The following is a 20398-nucleotide window of genomic DNA, read 5'->3' as shown; positions in this document are numbered from 1 at the left end:
AGCAACGGTAGGCACCAATCTGCGAGACTCCTGTCTACATCCTGCCTGACAGGACAAGCCCATTTTTGGCCGGTGATCAACAGAGATTTTACAGCTGTATTTATTACTCTGTGTCTGGCTTCAAAAACAGTAGAGAATTGTCAGTCACTCCAGGAGAAGCAGCTCAGGTCTACCTGGAATCTACAGGAAACCCAGAGAAAGATGCTGTGCCACAGAGCTGGTGGTGGGAGGGAGTGTGGGTGGCGCCGTTCTTGGTAAGTGTCTCTTTTTTTGTATTTCACTTTTCACATCGGAAACGCGCTCTCCATATACCGTGCCCAACCAAAAAGGAAACTCTGAAACCTGTTCACAAATTAGCGGGCACATCTTTGGTCAGTCCTCTAAGAATAGTGATGTTCGACGTAGATCAAAATTCTGCATTCCCGTTAACACAGAGACGAGAGCTTCATAAATAATCCTTAAAACGCTCTTTAAAGCTTTAAAACATGTTATTGATTTTGGCCCTGCTGGTTCCAAAGCCTGATATCAGACATGCCTCTCCGAACAGCCTTCAAACCCTGACTTGCCCTCCTTTTTAAATGTGTACAGACTACAATAATCTCTCTTTTCCCTTATATTTGGGGCCCTGATAGGAACCTGATGCAAATTAAAATACCAAATCACTGGAAGTGAGAAAAGACCCCGGCAACACTCACTTGTCAATAATAAGAAATTAAAGCATTACTCGACCGAGCACAGGGCTGACCTAATTTCCTACCATACAATTTAAATTTTCTCTCACCTTCTTTAGTTTCAAGTAGTGTGCAAGGTTATTATAACTGCCTCAGAGCTGTTCCTGCTGTCAGTGCTGGAATAATCAGACTTATTGGAATTGCTTTTTTAGTTTCTTAAAAACAAACATTAAACACTTATAAAAAGTAACAAATTTCTACTTCTCTCGCCGGGGAAATGGCAGTTGCCTAATTAAAATAAGATTTCTTCTGCCACCACTGTTATTGGGTACTGAAAATATTCCAAACAGTTGCCTTTTTTAAAAAAAAAAATCTTTCCACTACTTCCCGGGGAGGAAACTAATCGCTATGCACCCGTATAAAAAGGTACCGTTCTCTTGCGATTTGCAGAGGATTAGAGTTTGGCTTCATATATAATCTGGAGCCCATTGATCCACACACACAAAATCATTTCCCTTTAATCTGGGGATCAGACTCTTTTTCTAGAGGAACCTTGGCATTTGCATGCTGAATGTTGAACTTGGCGTGCACTGCTGGAATACTGGCAGGGTGGGAATGGGAAAATATATTTAAAAGTTTCTGCTACCGTGGGGAGGGGGTGGGGGGCGGGTGTCAATCCGAGCATCAGAAATCCTATTCTAGTCCCCACTTCTTGTTCCCTGGGATATTTAACATTTTATTCTGTTTGGCTCAAGCCAGATGATTGCCTCGGTGATTGTGCCAGCTGTTACTTGTCCTCCCTCTATTTGCTTTTTGGGCTTAAATCCCACCCACCCTCAACTTTGGCCAAAGCAATTTCACTTCAGGGTCGTGTCCAATCCGAGATCAAACAACGCTGACTGAAACCAATTCCACGGTGATCAAGAGTCAGAGACCTTGCGCATAACCGTGTTGTTTCATTTGCTCCTCTAGCTTCTCCAAGAGCAACTGTATCCTGCAAAGAAGGGATGTGGCACAAGGAAATAAAAAAATCCAGGCAAAAGAGAAAGGGTGATGAGGGGTGAGGAGGAGAGGTGACAGGGATAACAAAGCAGGGAGACCAAGAGGCGCTTTCTGGCCAAGGAAGAATGTAGATTTCACTTAAAGACTTTGGGTCGCCACTTAAATCGGACGCACTTTGTTTTTCATGATGTTAAAGCATTTGATAATTAACATTATGCCTCCTTCAGGCAACTGCACCCTTTCAATTTCAGCTTCAAACTTAACTTCAAATTTAACGGAGATAAACAAACTGTCCTGTCCTTTTCGTTGCCAAGATCAGATCTGGAATGACAAATTTCGCTTAAAGACGAGCACAGACACCTGGAGAAACCCGAGAGAAGGACACCCAGAAATGATTGCACACTCAACCCCAGAGGGCAAAACAAAAAACCACCATGACAAAAACCCTTGATCCTCCCTCTATGTCAAATCCTGGACTTCTGGGCTTTAATTGCTTTTTCTCTCTTTCCTGATTTCTCCAAGTCTTGGGGCATGGAACGAACACAGTAGAAAAGCCAACAAGGGGAATGTCAGTTGGAATCCTCGGAAGAAATCAGGCAGAAAGTTGACCTTTTGGCACTCGCAGCGCAATGGAAGGTAAAGCCTCCCGCACCCCTTCCCTCCGCGAGGTCGGGCGACGATTTAGGAACAGCTTGTCTGGCTCTGGTCCACACAGCCCGGAAAGGAGCAAAAAGCTCCCGCGGCCCCAATCCCCGCATGGGGAACGCGCTGTCCCCTCTGGGTACGGCGAGAAAGCAGCTTTTTCTCTCCGAGCCCATCCCAAAGCCAGAGAAAGGGGGCTCACCGCAAGTCCGGCGCCCAGAGGCAAGCCCCGGGGACGCACCTGCAGCGGCGCAGCAAGGACCCGCGGGGGAGGTTCCCCGACGCCCAGCAGCCCGGCGTCCCGCCGCTGTGCTTGTCCAAGTTTTGGCCACCCGCGTTTGCCCCCTGCTCGTGCCACAAGTGCACGGACTGCGGCGATCCGAGGGGGCCGTGAGCCACTTACCCTTTGAGCTGCTCCCTCATGGTTGCAAGGGCTCGGCGGTCGAAGGAAGGCGCGAGCGGAGAAGTGAGCTTCCCAGAGCTGCCGGGCTCCCCGAAAGTCGAGCGCCGCCGCCGCCGCCCAGGCTCGCAGCTGAAAGCACTGCGGAGGAGCCGGCGCGGGCAGGCAGGCGGGCGGGGAGGGGGCGCTGCAGGCAGACGGGGCGGGGCCGGGCCGGGCTCCGCCCCCACCTAACGACCTGGGAACCCGGGCTCCCAGAGACCCGGCAGTGGGGACTGGCCTCGAAAAACGGTAAGGAAAAAGAAAAGACAGACAGGGGAAGGGATTTAAGGTAGTCCTAGGAGCCTGAAAGCCCCACACCGCCCTGCTAGCACCGTCTTAAAACCTCCAGCAAGACTACTTGTTGCCTAAATAAATGACCTAGGTGCAAATGACCTCATTGCAGATAATTAAGCGTGTGGGCTCAGAGTTTTCTTTTTCAGAGAACGAGAGAAAAGAATCACAGTCAGAGTTCTTTCCCCCCGTGCCCCCCCAACCGCTTTCCCTCAATCTAAGATTAAAGTGGTAGGGCTGTAAGGACATGAAATTCAGGTTATGCTCACCCTGGGCTAAACGGGCTTCTTAGGAAGCAATTTGTGCTTGTGAAACAGGGGTCTCAAAGTGGAGAAGGGCAGTATCAGCGTCGCCTGCGAACTTTTGATTAATCAGAATGCCTGGGTCTCAGCCCAGACCTTCTGAATCAGAAACAGCAAACCGAAGTTTGAGAACCACTGGTATAGGCTCTATAGAAAACACCACCACCACCAATGGTGTGGCACGGTTTGGTCTTTTGGTATTATTTTCGAGAAATCTAAAAGGAAACCATTTCCAATGGAACATTTTATTGAAAAAGTGGCAGGGCCTGGACAGTGCAAATACTGCTAATCTTAGAGTTTGCCATATGACGATGCAGGTTAACTATGCAAAACTATTTCAAGCCGGGAAATATTCTGGAAAGAAGAAAGCCTTCATTAGCACAGTAAGTTTTTGCAACCTTCACATAGTATCTTCGATTAGAGTCACCCGAGTATTTTAAGATAAACTCCCTTAGTGGTTTCATTGTCCCTCTTTGTCCATTTATTTTGTTGGCCTGCTTTTCTTTTTATCTTCTTTCAACTACTTGCCTTTCACTCTGTCTTCTGGTCGATTCCTTCCACTTCAGTTTACAGTTGAAAACATGTCCCCCTTTTTCTTTTAAAATATCCTCTTTTTGGCTCAACATTTTTTCCCTGTAAAACGTTCGAGCTAAAAGGACTGTGGACATCAATCTCCCTTTACTGTCTGCTACAACACGACAAAAGGAAGCAAAAAATAAAGTACATGAACAAAAGGGAAAGGGGGTGCCAAGTTTCTTCATTCCCCTTCACAAACCAAATAAAAATGTAAACGTTATCACTAAGACTTGTGCATGTAGGTAGAATTGGTTTTGCTATTTTAAAGCAAATATAGCACTTCTGCTGGCATCTTGCCTCATAAATTGAGACTTATTAACGCTGTCTTTTAACAATTTTGAGCCAGTGAGTGGCGAAGGCAGCTTCTATTATGGTCTGAGGGGGGCACACTAGGATTCCCTTTGGGTGAGGTTGTGCCTTGGTCAAACTGCAGATTCTAGGTCTGCCCTTATCTTTGTGGGGGGAGAAGGATTAGTATTCTGTGATGAGGAAGTTGTGGCCTTTGCTATTAATCAGTGACTAATCTCTGTGTCAATGTGGCAAATCACTTAAATACTGTTTATGTTTATTTCAATGACACAAAGCTCACTGCATGGGCATTTGTACACATCAGAAATCAATCAGTTAAAGGTTTGCAACACCTGTGCTTTGTCATGCTTCTCCTCTCTTGTTATTTGTTTGTTTGTTTTACACTTTTAAATTACCCACTAAGGATTCAGGCGTGCTGATACGTTTCTCTAAAATATAAATGCTCAAGTCTTTTTTTCTCACTGTTCACCTAGGAAACTACTAGGAATGATTCGTTGGACAACAAAAAAGAATGGAAAATAAGAAATCACTATTCAGATTTTTTCCCTTAAATTTGACAGATGGCAATCCTCAAAAATACATCTTTAAGTTCTTTTTTAGACGCGAGTTATAAGCACTTGAAGACTTGTTCCCAACTCTTGATGTTATTTTAGAAATTAAATACTCCAAGTATTATTAAGAAATGACTTTGGCATCACAGTAACTGTTTTATTGTCAGTTTCAGTTAGATGCTGAATTTTGCTTATTAGGAAAAGGCATTAAGAAAGTCATTTATAAATCTTCGTTTCATATGTAAATTCTATAATGCTGCTATGTATGAAAATACATTGTTTATAGTAGCTGTCATTACTGTTTTGGTGTGAATCAGAGACATGAAAGGAACATAGGGCTCTGCCACCAAGAAAGACAAGTTGCAATTCTGACTCCAGAATTTACCATGAGCTATACCCGTGCCGACGGCATGGCTAGAATGTGACAGTGCAAGGACTGGACCAGGGAGTTTTGCTCCAAGGCCTATGCCACTCTAGTACGCTGCCACGGGGAGATGTGGCCTGTTTTATTGTGGGGGAAGATCTGTATTTTTTTCTTTTGTGCTCCTAAGCCATCTAACTGCTATCTGACAGCAGAGGAGAGTAGGTTTGCTACAAACAGGATTAAGGAAGGAATGAGAGTAAGGTGTAGGAACCGGCAACCCTGCTCTGTTCTCTGCCCTTCTCCACTCTGCTCTGTGCCCCAGGAGGTTGGGTCTATGGGGATGTCATCAGTCAGGTTCTCTGGCACCCTTTGGCTTCCTTTTGCTTTCAGCCAACGGGAGGCCATGAGGAAAAGCCTACAGCAGGAGATAAAGGGCAGGAGGAGAGAGACGTTTGCGTGTTTATTTCCCAAGCTCCCTCCTGTTGGCCTTGCACCTGGCAGTGGCTAAGTTCCTTGACCCACAGCCACAAGCTGGGCGGGCATTTCTACAGCAAGAGCATTTTCTAGGTTCTCCCTTTGCTCTTGTTCTTCCCCCGACGCTGCTCAGGTTTTTGTAAATAGCCTTTTTTAAAATATTCTTTTCAAGTACCACTTTTGAATGTACCATCTATTTTTCTCAGGATCCTGACCAAACAGGGACCCATCCAGTCAAAGCCACCCTCTGGTTTACTAAATTGGTTGCTGAGTGGGGACTCCTGATGGAGAAATAAGTTAACTCTACCTGTTGGAGCTGAAAAGAAGACTGGGTTCATTCACTGAGCAGCTCTTTCTAGAAGCCTCCTCTGTAGCTGCAAAAGGAGCCTCTGGTCCATTGGGGGTAAAGGCAAATCAACAATTATGAACGGTGATAACAGCAGGCGTGAAGGTAAAGAGGCCACAAACAGCTTTTTCTTTTCAAGAGCTTCAGTGGTCCCTTTGATCTTTGGGAGAGAATGTCAAGAGATTCAGTCGGTGGGCAAATTGAGAAGGACCTAGCGTGATGATCTAGAGTTTGACCTGTGTCCTGAAAGGTCGGAATGTAAGCACGAATGTGGTTCTTGCATATTTGTCTTTTAGAAAAAGCACTTGGGAAATGGAGTGGGGACTGGGTCAGAAGAGTCTGGAATTAGGAGACCAGATACAAGCGCACGTCAGCATGACGAGGACCTGAACACTGGTAGTGGTACTGAGGGGAGAGATAATAAGGTTCAACACTACAGGAGCCATGACTGATGAGACGCGCGGATGGAAGAAAGGGAAGACCTAGGACCCTGGGCCTCAAGCTCGGCCACCACTGCATCTCACCACCCTGCAGTTCTGATCTAATTGGCCTTGGGCACTGGGATTTTTAAGGGGACTCTCACGCACAGCCAAGGTTGAGTCACTAAGCGTGGAGGAGTAATATGCACCGAGCCAGGAATGTCAGGTTCTGGCAGAAGAGGGTCAGGGAGGGAGCATGATGAGTTTGAGGTGGCGGTGTGACGTAAAAGGCAGCTGGACACCTGAATCCTGAGCTCAGAGGGAAGATGTCTGGATTGGAGCTATTGATTTGAAATGTCAGTGCTGGAGGGTCACGGGTGTGGATGAGCCCACGCTTTGGAGGGTGTGAAAGGCCGAGGGCAGAGGCCAAGCTGCTCCTGCGTTCCACAAACACATCCTTTTCCTTTTAGGCAGCTCGAAGTTCAGTGTTAGCCAGATTTTACCATTAGAAAAGGAGGAGCAGAAAGGGGAAGGAAAAAGACAGGTGAGAGTTTGCACTGGGCACTTGCCTGGGGAAGGCCCAGAGGGACTTCACCACCTCGAGGGAGGGCCCAGCTTCCTCTAGCTCTAAGAGTCCCCACCTGACCTGCTTTGTGTCCCGGAGCGCATCTGAAGTGTAACCCGCGTTGTTTTACAAAAATCATTTGGAATGTAGATACTCCTTCAGTTAAGCATCATAGATATTTTACAGTAAAATTTCAGCATTGGCGTATTTAGCAAACGTGTAAGGATTCTATGTTTCTCTGTGCAGAGCACAAGTATGAGCTGTGAACGCTGAATCGGACGTCCAGTAAATGCCTACAATGATGGTGAGTCACTGCCAGTTAGGAATGCCACGGAGTACTAATTAAAATATATGTAACAATCTCTAGATCCATCTGAAACCAGCATCTTCTGGATATAAGAATCTCCAGTCAGTTCACATTAACTGGTAAATGAAGAGGCCTCTACATTCAGACACAGAGTACTTCACACCCACACAAAAGCCTATTTTTCCAGGCCCTTCCCCTGCAGGGAGACAGAGTAAGCCAGGCTGAGGAAAGTCCTCTGAGCCAGCTGCCATCCAAACCAGAGATTTCACCAAACAGGCTCCAAATCAAGTTGAACTCAGCTTCCCTCTCATGCGGTTTGCTTTTAATAAGATTTTTCAAAGCTGCCCAGAGCCACCTATATCACACGGAACATCTGAGAAGATGTGAAGTTTAACATCTTCACTAAAATAAAGCCACACTTCATTAACCTCACGGGCCAGCGGTTGCTTCGAGGGAAGGAATTCGGGTACCTATTAGCCTGCCAGCTATGGCGCTGCCCCGTGTAAAGCAAACACTGCCACCTGCTAAAAATGGGTAAGTGGTTAAGGTGGTTCCAGCAGACGGACGACAGCATTCCCAGTCTACCTTAACAACGGCTCAGAGCTGTAACAATCTGTCTGCCTTTCCCAAAGGATTGTGCCAAATAACAGGAATTTCAAAACTAGGCAGAAATTCTGACACTCTGCATAATCTCCCTTCCTCTTCAGCTACAAATAAGGCTTTGTATTCGATTAGACTCACAGCAGGTGAAAACCCCAATTAGTGAATTCATTCTGGGGCCTCTTTCTACCTTCCTCCCACACACCAGTAAAAAAAATAAATAAATAAAAATAAAAATAAATAATAAGGCAAGTCTCAGTCTTTTCCAGATCACGAGTAAATTAACCCTTGTATCTACCCAATCAAACCCTTTAAGACATAAAGAATTTTCACAGGAAAATACGGGGATGTTGAAAGATCTGTCCTTCTTGACTTCATAATGGGGTTTACAGAAAATTCTATTTTGCTAGACGTTATTGTTTTCTTCAAATCCATAAATACTCAGATTTTCTGATCTAGAAATTACAGTTTTTCTTTCTACCTGAAAACTCACAAAGCCAATATTATCTAAAGAATGATTAATGGACAGTCTGCAGCAAGAGAGAATGATTTTTAAGTTATGTTCTTATTTTGGTATTTGAGATGAGAGAAAATATTAAATTTTAGTTTTCACAGTATGCTTTGGCCTTAGGAAGTGCAAAAGTCTATATTTCATACTTTGTAAATATTTATTTGTCAAAGGAAATTCATAATTGGACAAGAGTACAGGTATGGTTTGAACATTCAAAAAAAAGCAAGACAGCTTTAGTTCTTAGAGTGATTTACTTACACTTTGTCAATTGCTTCTCTGGAAATAATTCACAACCGAGTTTTATTTATGAGCATATGATTAAAAAAGAGCAGCTTTGTCTTTTTTAATTGTTTTAGTCCTGTCACTTTTCTTGAAACAAGTCGTAGGACTTATTATCCACGAGAAAACACTGAACATATATCAAATAGCAACGCGGCTTTTAGAAGTAGTCATTTGTTACTGTCAGAGGTTCATTTCACTTTGAGGCTTTTTAATTAAAATGCAAAATTCTACATACATGCCTGCCTAAATTACCCATTCTGAAACACTCGAATTTCATAAAAAAATGTTAAATGCTAATGTAACCATTTTTAATACTTATGACTTGGTTCTTAAGATTGGGGGGAGAAAAGTAAACAAAGGAATTACCAGTCAATTAAGCTAACAGAGAAGTCATCCTAAGTTGAAACAGGTAAGGAAAATTTAATATTCAAATGCTACCGACCAAAGATACCAGGGTTGTTTTTTCTTTTTTCCCCTCCCTTTGAGATGAGTCTCTACCAGAATCAAAAGCAGCTTCTTAATCTTCGGCAAGCAGAGCTGTATATTCTGGTAGAGGCACTAGAGGCACGAAGACGAGCAAGGCAGAGCTCCGGACCAATTCTGCCCCTTAGAGGCCACTTAACCCCTCTGGAGCTCTGTTGACTCATCTGTAAAATTCAGATACTACTGCATAGGGCCATCGTGGGGGTCAAATGACATAATGACTAGGAAAGCGATCTGAAGGCTGGGGGATGCTATGTTAATGCAAAGTAGCCTGCAGTTACGATTCCTTAAAAGAAAACCCAGTATGTCCAGGAATACTGTTGGGAACACAGCACAAAATAAATTCAGCCTAGACACTTTTCACTTGCCATTTTTAGACTGCTGCATGAGGGGAAATGAGCGCGCTCAGAGTTTGTCTTGCCTTTTTAGCAATTTGCAAAAGGAATCTTTCCTTCTTCTGTTTTTTACATCCAAGAAGGAAGCAAGTGGGTAAACTAAAGTGAGATTTTTTTTGCAAGATAAATCAGTAACCACAAGCCTGAGATAGGAGTAAAATTTACACCCTTTCAGTCTCCTTCTTGGGGGCCGAGGTGAAAATATCCATACTATTCACACATGTTAAAAGGTGTATTCACGTTCATATTGTCAGAGAGCAGCACCCTGGAGTAGTGAGAGAACCAGTGAATATTGGTTTTGCAGGGGCCAGTGGGAGAGAAAGATCCCCTCCACCCTAAGGGAGAAGTCCTCTCCGTGGCAGGCCTTCAACAGCAAGGATGTGATCGGAACTAGCTATAGAGGGACACGGACGGGATTCCGTAAAGGGGGAAATGGAGGTTAAAACCAATTTAACCACTTAATGATTTACCAAGGGCTAAAGCTTGTACTCCAGCTCTGGTTTATTTTTGTCAAGGCTTTTTTTTTTTTTTTTTTGGAGATAAAAGGAAAATACGAAAGCAAGGGATTTTAATTCATTCACATATCTCCAAGAATTTTTTTTCATGTGCTGTACCTAGAATAAGTTTCTCTTGCGTATTCCCCTACATTCATTTCTTTAGTTGACCATGATCGTGATGTATTTCTTGGGTACACACATTTCTTTGCCTATCAAACTCTTTTCACTATTCTTTACTATTTGTAAAGCCTTGAAAATGTTTGGAGGATGGACATGGAAATAGTTTACGATTTCAGCATTGTAACCAGATCTCACTACTAAGGCCACCCAAATAGGGCATAGACTTTAAGGAGCTTAGAATCTAGTGGGGGGGGGGCAGGAGATAGACACATGCAGGAGGAGAAAACACGGTATCGGATAGATTGGTAAGTACAGAAACGGAGACATAAAAAAGGAAGAAAAAGGCAAGAGTGGTTTGACCTACTGGGTTTAAGGAACACACATGCCAATGAAGAGTTAACTAGACTTAAATCCCCAGGTTTCATGCATGTTTTTGTTAGTATATGAAGAGCAGAAGCAAGTTTCCTAAGTTGACTCTGAGCTAATCTCTCATATTAATAATTTACTGAAGCACAGATTTTTAAATGTTAACATACTGCTGTGTTATAAAATCAGATTATCTTCTTTTTTGGAATTCAAAAAAGAATTGGGCCAATATTGGTTTTTGTATCTCAGGAAGGTTAATATTTAGAAAATATACTATCCCAGGGTGCCTGGGTGGCTCAGTCCATTAAGGGTCTGACTTTGGCTCAGGTCGTGATCTCAGGGTCTGGGATGCAGCCCTGCATTGGGCTCCCTGCTCAGTAGGGAGTCTGTTTGAGATTGTTTCTCCTCCTCTCACTCTGCTTGACATTGTTTCTCTTCCTCTCACTCTGCCCTTCCACTGGCTCGTGCTCATGCTCTAATAAATAGAATCTTAATAAAAAAGAAAATACTACCGTCCGCACTAGAATATCAAATCACATCCTTGAGTTACCATCAGGACTCTAGTGTGGGAATCTACATCCTCACAGGCTGAACTACCTTTAAAAGCCTTTCCTCCTATGATGGAAAGACAAGAAAAAAACTGGCATCACCTGTACTTGTAAACATTTTTCTTTTTAAAGAAAACTGAATTTGGAGTGGGAAGAAACAAGCACGGAGAAGAAGGTATGGGGCAGAATGGAAATGTATGCCAAAGAGACCACTACAATAGTCCAGTTAAGAGAGGATGAGCAAAATGGCTGACAGGGAGTGGGAGATACAGGCTTCCAGTTATAGAATGACTAAATCACAGGAAAAAAGTTCAGCAGAGGGAACAGAGCCCATGGTATTCTAATAGCATTCTCTGGTGACAGATGGGAGCTACATTTGTGAGCACAGCCTGATGTATAGACTTGTCCAATTGCTATGTTGAACACCTGAAACCCATGTAACCTTGTGTGTCAACTACACTTCAATTACAAAAAAGCAGATCCTTTGGGCTGCAAGTATCTTTGGGGGGAAAAAAGGCACAGAGAGAGGATGAAAGCCTAAATTAAGAAAGTAGCACTGGGAATCGGTGGTGAGGTTGAACTCAAGACAGGTTTACAGGATGCAATCAATTCTACCTTTCAACCAATTGGATGGGAGGGCTGGAGGAAAGGGAAGACTAGGCTTCATATCTCTGCATATACTATGTATGTATTTACATGTCGTATTGTTCCATAAAGGCTATCGGGCAACTTAGAAGAATGAATAACTTTCAAAAATGAATAGATAAAATCCAAGATGAAGAAAATGTAAATAGAATAAAGCATTAAGAAGGGAGGAAAAGTCAGAACACAGATTTGAAGATCATCGGGCTTGATATAGTTAGAAAAATTTAGTTATGGACACCCACCAGGATGAGAAACACAGATGACACAAGGCTTGGGAGGGTGTGGAGCAGCTGGAAGTCTCCTGCTTTGCTGATGGGAATGTACACTGGTCCGACCACACTGGACAACTGGCCGAACACAGACAAGCTGAACACATGCAGATCGGATGACCCTGAAATGCTACTCTTTGATGTATTTCTAAAAGGGACATATATGTAGGTTCACCGAATGACACAGTTTAGAATGTTTCTAACATCATTCTTTGTATCAAGTGTCAAACAGCAATACAATATCTAAATCATAGCATATTCACACGATGAAATTTGATATAGCAACGAGAATGAGCAAGTTCATACGACACTATGGATGAATGTGAGTTTTAAAAAGCGAGACACATGTCTGATTCCATTTACAGGAAGTACCAGAACAGGCCAGAGTAATTTATGGTGTTTACATTCAAGAGAGTGGTTACCCTTGGAGGGTGGGTAATGATTGGAAGGGGGGGCCAGAGAACTTCTGGGACAGGAAATGTTCTGTTTCTTGATCGGGATGCTGGTTACAGAGGTGTGTTCAGACTGTGAAAATTCATTGTACTGTCTACTTAAGATTAAACCTTTTTCTATACGTCAGTATTTTCAATCCGAAGTTTTTGAAAAGGGGTTGTAATTTGGCTGTGGGCTTTCCGGATGCTGAAGCAAAAGTAAAAGGGTAAGAGGAAATAGCATCGAGTTTATTATTTGGATTATTGATAAGGGGAAAGGAACAGAATTCTTTAAGTGAAGCAAACCAAAATCCTGATTCTGTCTTAGATCTAAATAAAAATACTGCATGGTTTGCCAATGTGCAGCAAAAGCCCCTCAGTAGTTGTCTTTATGGTGCCCCTCCACGTACGCCAAGGCTCTGATGAGCCTGAGCCCAAGCCGTCTTCTGGGACTCACAGCAAAGTGAGCCAAGAATGCCGCTTTCTCGTGGCCAGGCCTGCGCCACAGATAAAACACGGTACGGCCCTTTGCCAAACTATAGGTCATGAACCATTCATAGGTGGTGAAATCTATATAGTGCATCATCACGAATATTGTTTTTAATGACAAAGAAAAGAAAATACAAAAAAAAAAGAATAGAAAATACGAGAATGGATTATACAGTAAGGATAAGTAATGCTTTGTGAAACTCTTCTTTCCACATACACACACGGATAGAGAAATATTTATAGATAGAGATAACGTGTGTGCACGCACGTGTGTGTTTGCACTGGGATGATATAAAACATGTAATTTTTACTGTGGATTGGTCAAAAAACAGGAAAGCTAGAGACCTCCACTGCATGGAGAAAAAGATAGAATGAGGACCTATCGGACAGGTACGCGTAAATCAAGTTTCTCTAGATGAAGATTTGGAAGTAAGCTGGGGGCAGTGAGTTTGCCGTTTTACTCTCTGGTAAGGGCTGGGTGTTACAAGAGACTGGAAGGGCACTACCAGCTTCAGGAGGGGGAGCAAGTCAGGGAGGCGCTCACTGAATCTGAAGTTCCAGCCCCATGAGGTGCCGCTAGGGGCTGAGGACATGCTTCGAGCTTTAGGGAGTGTCTTCTCTGCCAGCCGTTCATCGAGGGGACTGTACGCGTGTACGCTTGGAATCACTTAGCCTTTTCTTTTGATTCCAAACAACATGGTGATATTGTCACATTGCAAAAGGAAAAACATTGCTGCAAAAAGTATTGTCAAGGGGTGTAACTAGTGGCTCACAGCAGAGCACGCAACACGCCAGAAAACATAAGCTGAGAAATCATCCTTCTGCTCTCACCCTGCAGCGGGACCAACTTTGCAGCCCTTGCTAGAGTGCCCGTGTCTAGGCCCACAGACTGGCAAGTGTGTGCCTGACAGAATGATGACATCGAAGGGCTGAAAGATGCCCATTCTATGTAAGACCTATAAATGGGGAAATTGGGTCTGAGTGTTTATAAAGACTGGTAATGACGATACTTATACTAAAAGAAAAAAAGATTCTTACACAATTATAGGAACACTTTAGACGGTCTCTAGCTATGGGCATATGAAGCGTATGAAGAATCAAAATAACATCTTTGAGAATAAAATTCTCTTCAAAAGAATGACCAGCCAGGAAAATAACCAGAAAAGAAGTCATAATCCTTTTTCCTTCAGTATTTAATCACAGAAGCATTCACTGAATACGCTGCAGTCATAAGTGATTAATTAACTCTATTTCTCATCACTGTTTTTCATCTTGGAAAAATCACCAGGCTATAGATGCTTTATTTCTACCATTGCCAGCAAAGCTACACACCGACTGCCTAGCCCAGGGTGATTTCTCACAAAATAAGAATTATCAGAACACATCTCATGTTACCTATACCTAAATTCAGAGTCCTCTTCATCTGCAGAAGAACTTGCTGGTAACTTTGCTCCAACACCCTGCGAGATACAGCAAAATGGCCCCACATCTGGCCCCTCGCTGGTAACTAGTTCTTGCGATGTGCCTTTGTATCTCCTCTCATCAGAAGCTGGAGACTTTCCCCGCCCCGTTACCTGTGATGACCCTATGACAGGACTTGCTTTGGCCAACAGACAATGTCAAATGCGACACAAGCAGAAACCTGACAAGGGTATTTGTGAAGAAGCCTGGGTTACCCTGTTGGATCATGAGACACGCAGACCTAGTTGAATCTGTTCCTAAACGACAGACTGTCAACCATCAGACATGCAAATCAGGCCACCGTAGCCCATTCAGCCACGAGCTGACCACAGATGCATGGGCAGGCCCAGCAAAGAACCATCAGAATGGCCCGGGCCATCTTCAAATAGTGAGCTTTATAAATAAGCTGTGCTTGTGTTAAGGGATCTACAAACCGTGGCTCCAGAGGCCAAGTCTGGCCTGTGGCCTGTTTTCACATAGCCTCCCACCGACGTATGCTATTTACAATAGAGCCGAACAAAAAAAGAATATGCAACAGAGACCCTATGTGTCCCGCAAAGCCTCAAATACTTACTGTTTGGTCCCTTATAGAAGTGTTTGCTGCCCTCTGTGTTAAGCCATTAATTTGGGGGGTGGTTGGTTATATAGCAAAATAGAGCCTATACACAGCTACTCCCCAGAAACAATGTGAGAAACGAAGACTTTCTCCCAGAACTCAGTTGACGTCTGTTCAATTTATCCTTGGCACTTGTCATCTAGTTGCTTGTTAACTAAGATAACACTTGATATGAATACAATAAACAGACACATAACCCAGAAGGTTATTTTTGTAGCATGCTTCTCAAAATTACAACTTCTAAGGCGAGGTGGAAGAACAAGCACACATTTTTACCAGCTTTACTCATAACATCCCCACGCGAAAAAACAACCCAAATGTCCACCAGCGGGTAAGTGGTATTATCCGTGCAACAGAACGTACTCTGCCATGAAAAAGGAACAAACTACTGATTTTCAACTACTGAGAGTCAAATTCATTATGCTAAGAGTAAGAAACCATATACACAAAAATACCATACCATTCCACTGACATAAAATTCTAGAAAATGCAAACTAATCTGTGGTGACAGACAGCTGATTGGCGGGTGCCACGGGCCAGCAGTAAAGGGAAGAATGGTTTGCAAAGGGGCACGTGGTTGTTTTGGGGGTACGAGAAGGTTCTGTACTTTGTAGCAGTGGTTTTATGGATACACATATATCAGCAATCAGTGTACATCAGCATCGTACACTTTAAATGCATGCAGTTTATTGTGTCTAAAAAGCATTTGCCCTGAAATCAAATTTAATGTTCAAAAAGGTATACAAGTGGACAGAAAATGAGGCGCATTACACAGGATGTTTATATAAATATAGGACAGATTCAGGTCATGGTGTCAGTCCCTTCTGATTAATTCTGAAAAGACCAAAACATTAGATTCAGAAGCGACCTTAAAGGTTAATGAATTACATCCTTTCATCCAATACAGAAATCGCCTTTAGGGGTGAAGCAGTCATTTCAGCCTTGAGTATCTACTGCTGCGGGAGTTTACTGCTTTTTAAGGTACTAGGTTCTGTTTTTTGGTAGCTCAATTACACAACTTTCTGTAACATTTACTTAAAATTGGCCTTCTTCATAACTCCCACATATGTATCCGAATCTGTTCTCAGGGCAAACCAAGGAAAAACAAAACAAGGAAAAATAAACAAAAAACACAACACAACCAAAATGCAATAAAGCACATCACTTCTTGCCTTCTAAATATCTGAGGCCCTCTATTACATTCTCCTTAATACTGCTTCCCCCTAAGCCAAATCGAAATACCTGCATTACTTTTATATTTTTTCCTATATAATATGGTCTATACGCCCTTGGCTATCCTGGGGATATTATGAGCAAAAAGATTCATTTAAAATGTGATATTCAGAACGGAGTAAGTGGGATGCTCAGAGCCCCTTCTTTGCCCGGATTAATGTCATCTATAACTGTTGTAGCATTCTAGTTTTGTAAACGCCATATCGTACTTTTCGTTCATACTGAACTCATGGGTTGCTGAAAGACTCAAGGGTTTTTAAACATAATCTGGTATTAAGGTCTCTTTCCTCCCATGTTTTTAAATTACTTGAGTCTAAATGTGAGATTTATGTCCTATTTAAATATGCCTTCATATTTCATCTCCTAATACGAACTGATCTTTCTAACTGATTTAAATCCATTAATGTTTTGATGTATTTATCATATAAAGTATTTACAAGTTCTATCAATTTCAAATTTATTAGTAAGTATAGTGACTGTCTACCATCATTCTCACAACAAGTGAGTACCTATTGTGGATTCAGTTCTATTCGGTAGTAAAGAGACCAAAACAGATCAAGATGGTCCCTATCTTCCTGGCATTCATAGACTACAGCAGGAGACATAGGTATAAACAAACAATCACAACTCAGATAAACGCTGGCGGAAAGCTGTGCTTGCTGAATAGGACAGAGTGATACCTGGGCAGAATCGGCCCACTGAGGTCTTCAGGCAGAGGGCCAGGGTGACGAAAGAAGTTAATGGAAAAAGCAGCAGCCGTGTGCAAAGGCCTGCTGATGTCAAATACAGGGCAAGGACAGGAGGAGACTACCGCATGGTAATTCTCATCTGTCAATTGACATTCTTTGGGTGTTTTTGTGTATCAGCTCCAAATTCACTCTATTATCCCATCCACTCTTCTTTCTCTTGTTCCTAAGACTGTCAGAAGAAACCTTGAAAACTATGGTGTAAAATCCTAAGATATGCTGCCTACAACAGTCTTCTCACCTAACCATTCGGTAGCCATAACAGAAATGGAACTGAGGGGAATTTGTCATGACAAGTTTTGAGGATATCATGCTAACTCCCAAGGAGTAGGTTTTTGTGAGTACTCCTTATTCATCCCTTCAGTGTCGTTTTTGAGGACTGGAGCGCTCATCGACATCAAGCTGAATGGAATGTAATTTTTTAAAAAGATTTACTTATTTGACAGAGAGTAAGAGAGAGAGCATGAGCAGGGTGGGGGCGGCAGAAGGAGAGGGAGAAGCAGGCTCCCCGCTGAGCAGGGAGCCCGATGGGGGGGGAGGGGATGCAGGGCTCGATCCCAGGACCCTGGGATCATGACCTGAGCTGAAGGCAGACGCTTAACCCGCGGAGCCACGCAGGCGCCCCCAGTTTGTAATTTTTTTTGTCTTATATTTTAAAGATCAAACTAATGTTTTCTTTTTTCCTTGTATGACATCACCGATCCCCTTACCATGTTTTCTCCAAGCCTACCACCAGCAGCTCTTTCCACTGCAGCAGAAGTAAAGTTTTAGTTGCTATTAGGTACACAGAATGCACTCCTGTCAAGTGCAAAGGGGCTCTGCCCCCAAACAGACTAAAATCTAAAATCACTAAAATCACATGACAGCACTTCTAGCAAATTAGATCTGGTCTCGGAATTGATTTTAGTTTATTTTTTTAAAGATTTTATTTTTAAATAATCTCTACACTCAAAGTGGGGCTCTCAAACCTACAACCCCGAGATCAAGAGTCATGTGCTCTGCTGACTGAACCAGCCAGGCGCCCCTCGATTGATTGATTGATTGATTGATTACAACAAAAGCGTTATGAGTTGAGATTGTCTCTAGGATAGTCAATAAAGAATCCTGTTCCCATTAAACTTGAATGAAAATTTGGTTGGATTTATGTCATCTTAAAAGCCAAGGATACTCTCCTAAAGAGCAAAGGATCTGAAGGTTTCAGACTGTATTAAATTGTTTTTTACTTATCTGTGACCCTAATGAACGTACGACCTTCAGTAAAGAAGTGGTTCTCTATTTCCGACTTTTAAGTCATAGGAGTTGCAGGGAAGGGGTTAAGGTTAGAAGAGGGAAGGAACCCTTCTGTGGCTGTATTCAGTGAGCACAACTTTCTATCAGCACACATCTGAGTTGGGATCGTTTACACCTATGTCTCGTGCTGTCGTCTACAAATGCCAGGAAGATGGGGACCACTTTGATCCACTTTGGTTTCTTTACTATGTAACATAACGGAATCCATTGTTTCATTGCTTTTTGGTGGCTGGTTTTCCATTTGGTAAATAAACGAGGTAACATACCTAGCTGTTTTAGTCATACAGCAACACTAATGTTTATTTACTTTCCTAAAATTGCACTCTCATCTCCAGTTTGCATCACCCAGGAGCTTCGTATATTTTGGCAGATTTTAACTAGAGCTAAATAATTGGCATATATTTATATTTAATTTTAATCAAATGTAAAGACATGAATGTAAAACAAAGACTTGCTCAAAGCTCCCTTTATAGATGAAATATGATTACTGAACTTAACAGTAGACCATTCACTGGGCGGAAGGTGGTTGATGTCCTTCTTCCCTCTACTTTTCCACCCTTTGGTGACATTGCTTGTATTTCAAGATTCTGAATGCTGTAAATGAACACTTTACTGGAGTGGCATCTTTACCCACAGCAAAAAGAAATGTGCTACCTAGGACTAATAAAGTCGTTTATGAGTTTCAATGAAGAGCAAATGCAAATGGTAAAAAAAAAATCCATTATTTATTAGCAGTAAAACCCAGTATTTTTTTGTAAAGCAGTTTTCACAGAAGCTCTATTTACGTTAGCTTTTCCTAAACCTTGCTGCAAAGTGTCGGTTCTTTCTAATATATAATCAAGGGAATTTTGTGTGGGGAAGAAAACTTCTCATCTTTGTAAAGGACAGTTAGAGGAGAGCTGGGAAAAACAAGAAACCCTGTGCGTGAGGATTAAGTGTGAACATAGGAATCAAATGCATTCCAACCATTATTTTAAAAACATCCGAAAAAAGGGGCTTTTTGAGTGAAGTGGAGTCTGATTTCCAACTTTAGACCATTTCCAAATTTAATAATATGCATTATTCTGAAAACGAAGGCAGATATACATATTATCCCCAAATAATTCTGAATTAAATTCATCCACTGGGTTTTTTTAAATTAAATTTCCTGACTTTTTGTATGAATCTACTGACATGTTTTTTAACTTTTCTAACCAGAAGAAATTTTAGTAACCTCTAATAATAATGAATTCAATCAAGTTTAAGGTAAAATTTTTAGTGAAGAGCCAAGAGAGTCTGATTAGGTCACACCTAAAATTTCACTTTTTACATAAAAATTGACAAAAGCACAGCAATTGAAATTTGGCAAAAAAAAAAAAAAAAAAAAAGAAGAGGTTTGTATTTATAGGTATCTTTTCAACCTGGCAAATTTAAATCCAGGACATGAATTCAGACAATATAATGTTTGAATAGTGAGGAAAGGCAAAAAGATGTCCAATCCTACTTACCCCACTGAATTATGTTTTTAAAAAGATTTGTTTATTTGAGAGAGAGAGAGAGAGACAGAGTGCGCGCGTGCATGCCAGAACATGGCGGGGAGGGACGGAGAGAGGGAGAGGGGAAGCAAACTCTGCTGAGTGCAGAGCCCAAGGTGGGGCTCGAAACCGGGACCCCAAGATAAGGACCAGAGCTAAAACCAAGAGTCTGACGCTCAATCGACGGAGCCACCCAGGTGCTCCTGAATTATGTTTTTTAAAAAAATATGTTTTAAAAGCCAGGCGATTTCTCCCTTTTCTGAGGATAGCTCTCTGAAGCAGATGCTACCAATGTGATAACATAATTACTATAAAAATTTTGTACTGTCACAAAATCTCACACTTAATTTAGTCCTGATAACTGTTCTGGCTTGGTCTACTTTTCACCTTAGCCCCCATTTATTCTCTGACATAAAAGTCATATTAAGAACCATGAACATTACGCAGAGAACGATCAAACGTGTGGGCTAATTTTTGCAAAGAGCTTACCTGGAGAGGGAAAAAGAAAATGAAATATGAAGCAAGATCAAGAAAATATTGTTTTTGACCTCATCGAGGGAATGAGAGTGTTGCCAACAGACTCACACCACCTTCCTCGCCAACAGGATGGCTGGCCGTGAGATGAACCCGCTAACGACAGG

General features: G+C 42.3%; 1 protein-coding gene across 14 annotated transcripts in view; it reads right to left on the bottom strand.

The window, feature by feature from the left end:
• DMD (dystrophin) overlaps positions 1 to 20398 on the bottom strand; it is a 2097152-nt gene that overhangs the window by 146382 nt on the left and 1930372 nt on the right. For 2 of the 14 annotated variants that reach the window (XM_045804490.2, XM_045804493.2), the window contains exon 1: positions 2719 to 2865. The exons of 11 other annotated variants lie outside the window; for them this stretch is intronic. In XM_045804490.2, coding sequence (XP_045660446.1) covers positions 2719 to 2738 — 20 coding nt within the window. In that variant the 5' untranslated portion in view covers positions 2739 to 2865. Of the gene's footprint in view, positions 1 to 2718; positions 2866 to 20398 lie in introns of those variants that run through there. One more of the 14 variants, XM_045804489.2, reaches the window with a different exon arrangement.

This window comes from Ursus americanus, chromosome X, assembly GCF_024610735.1.
Source record: "Ursus americanus isolate L20-20 chromosome X, mUrsAme1.1.p, whole genome shotgun sequence".
NCBI lineage: Eukaryota > Metazoa > Chordata > Mammalia > Carnivora > Ursidae > Ursus > Ursus americanus.
This window is presented reverse-complemented; position numbering and strand designations above follow the sequence as displayed.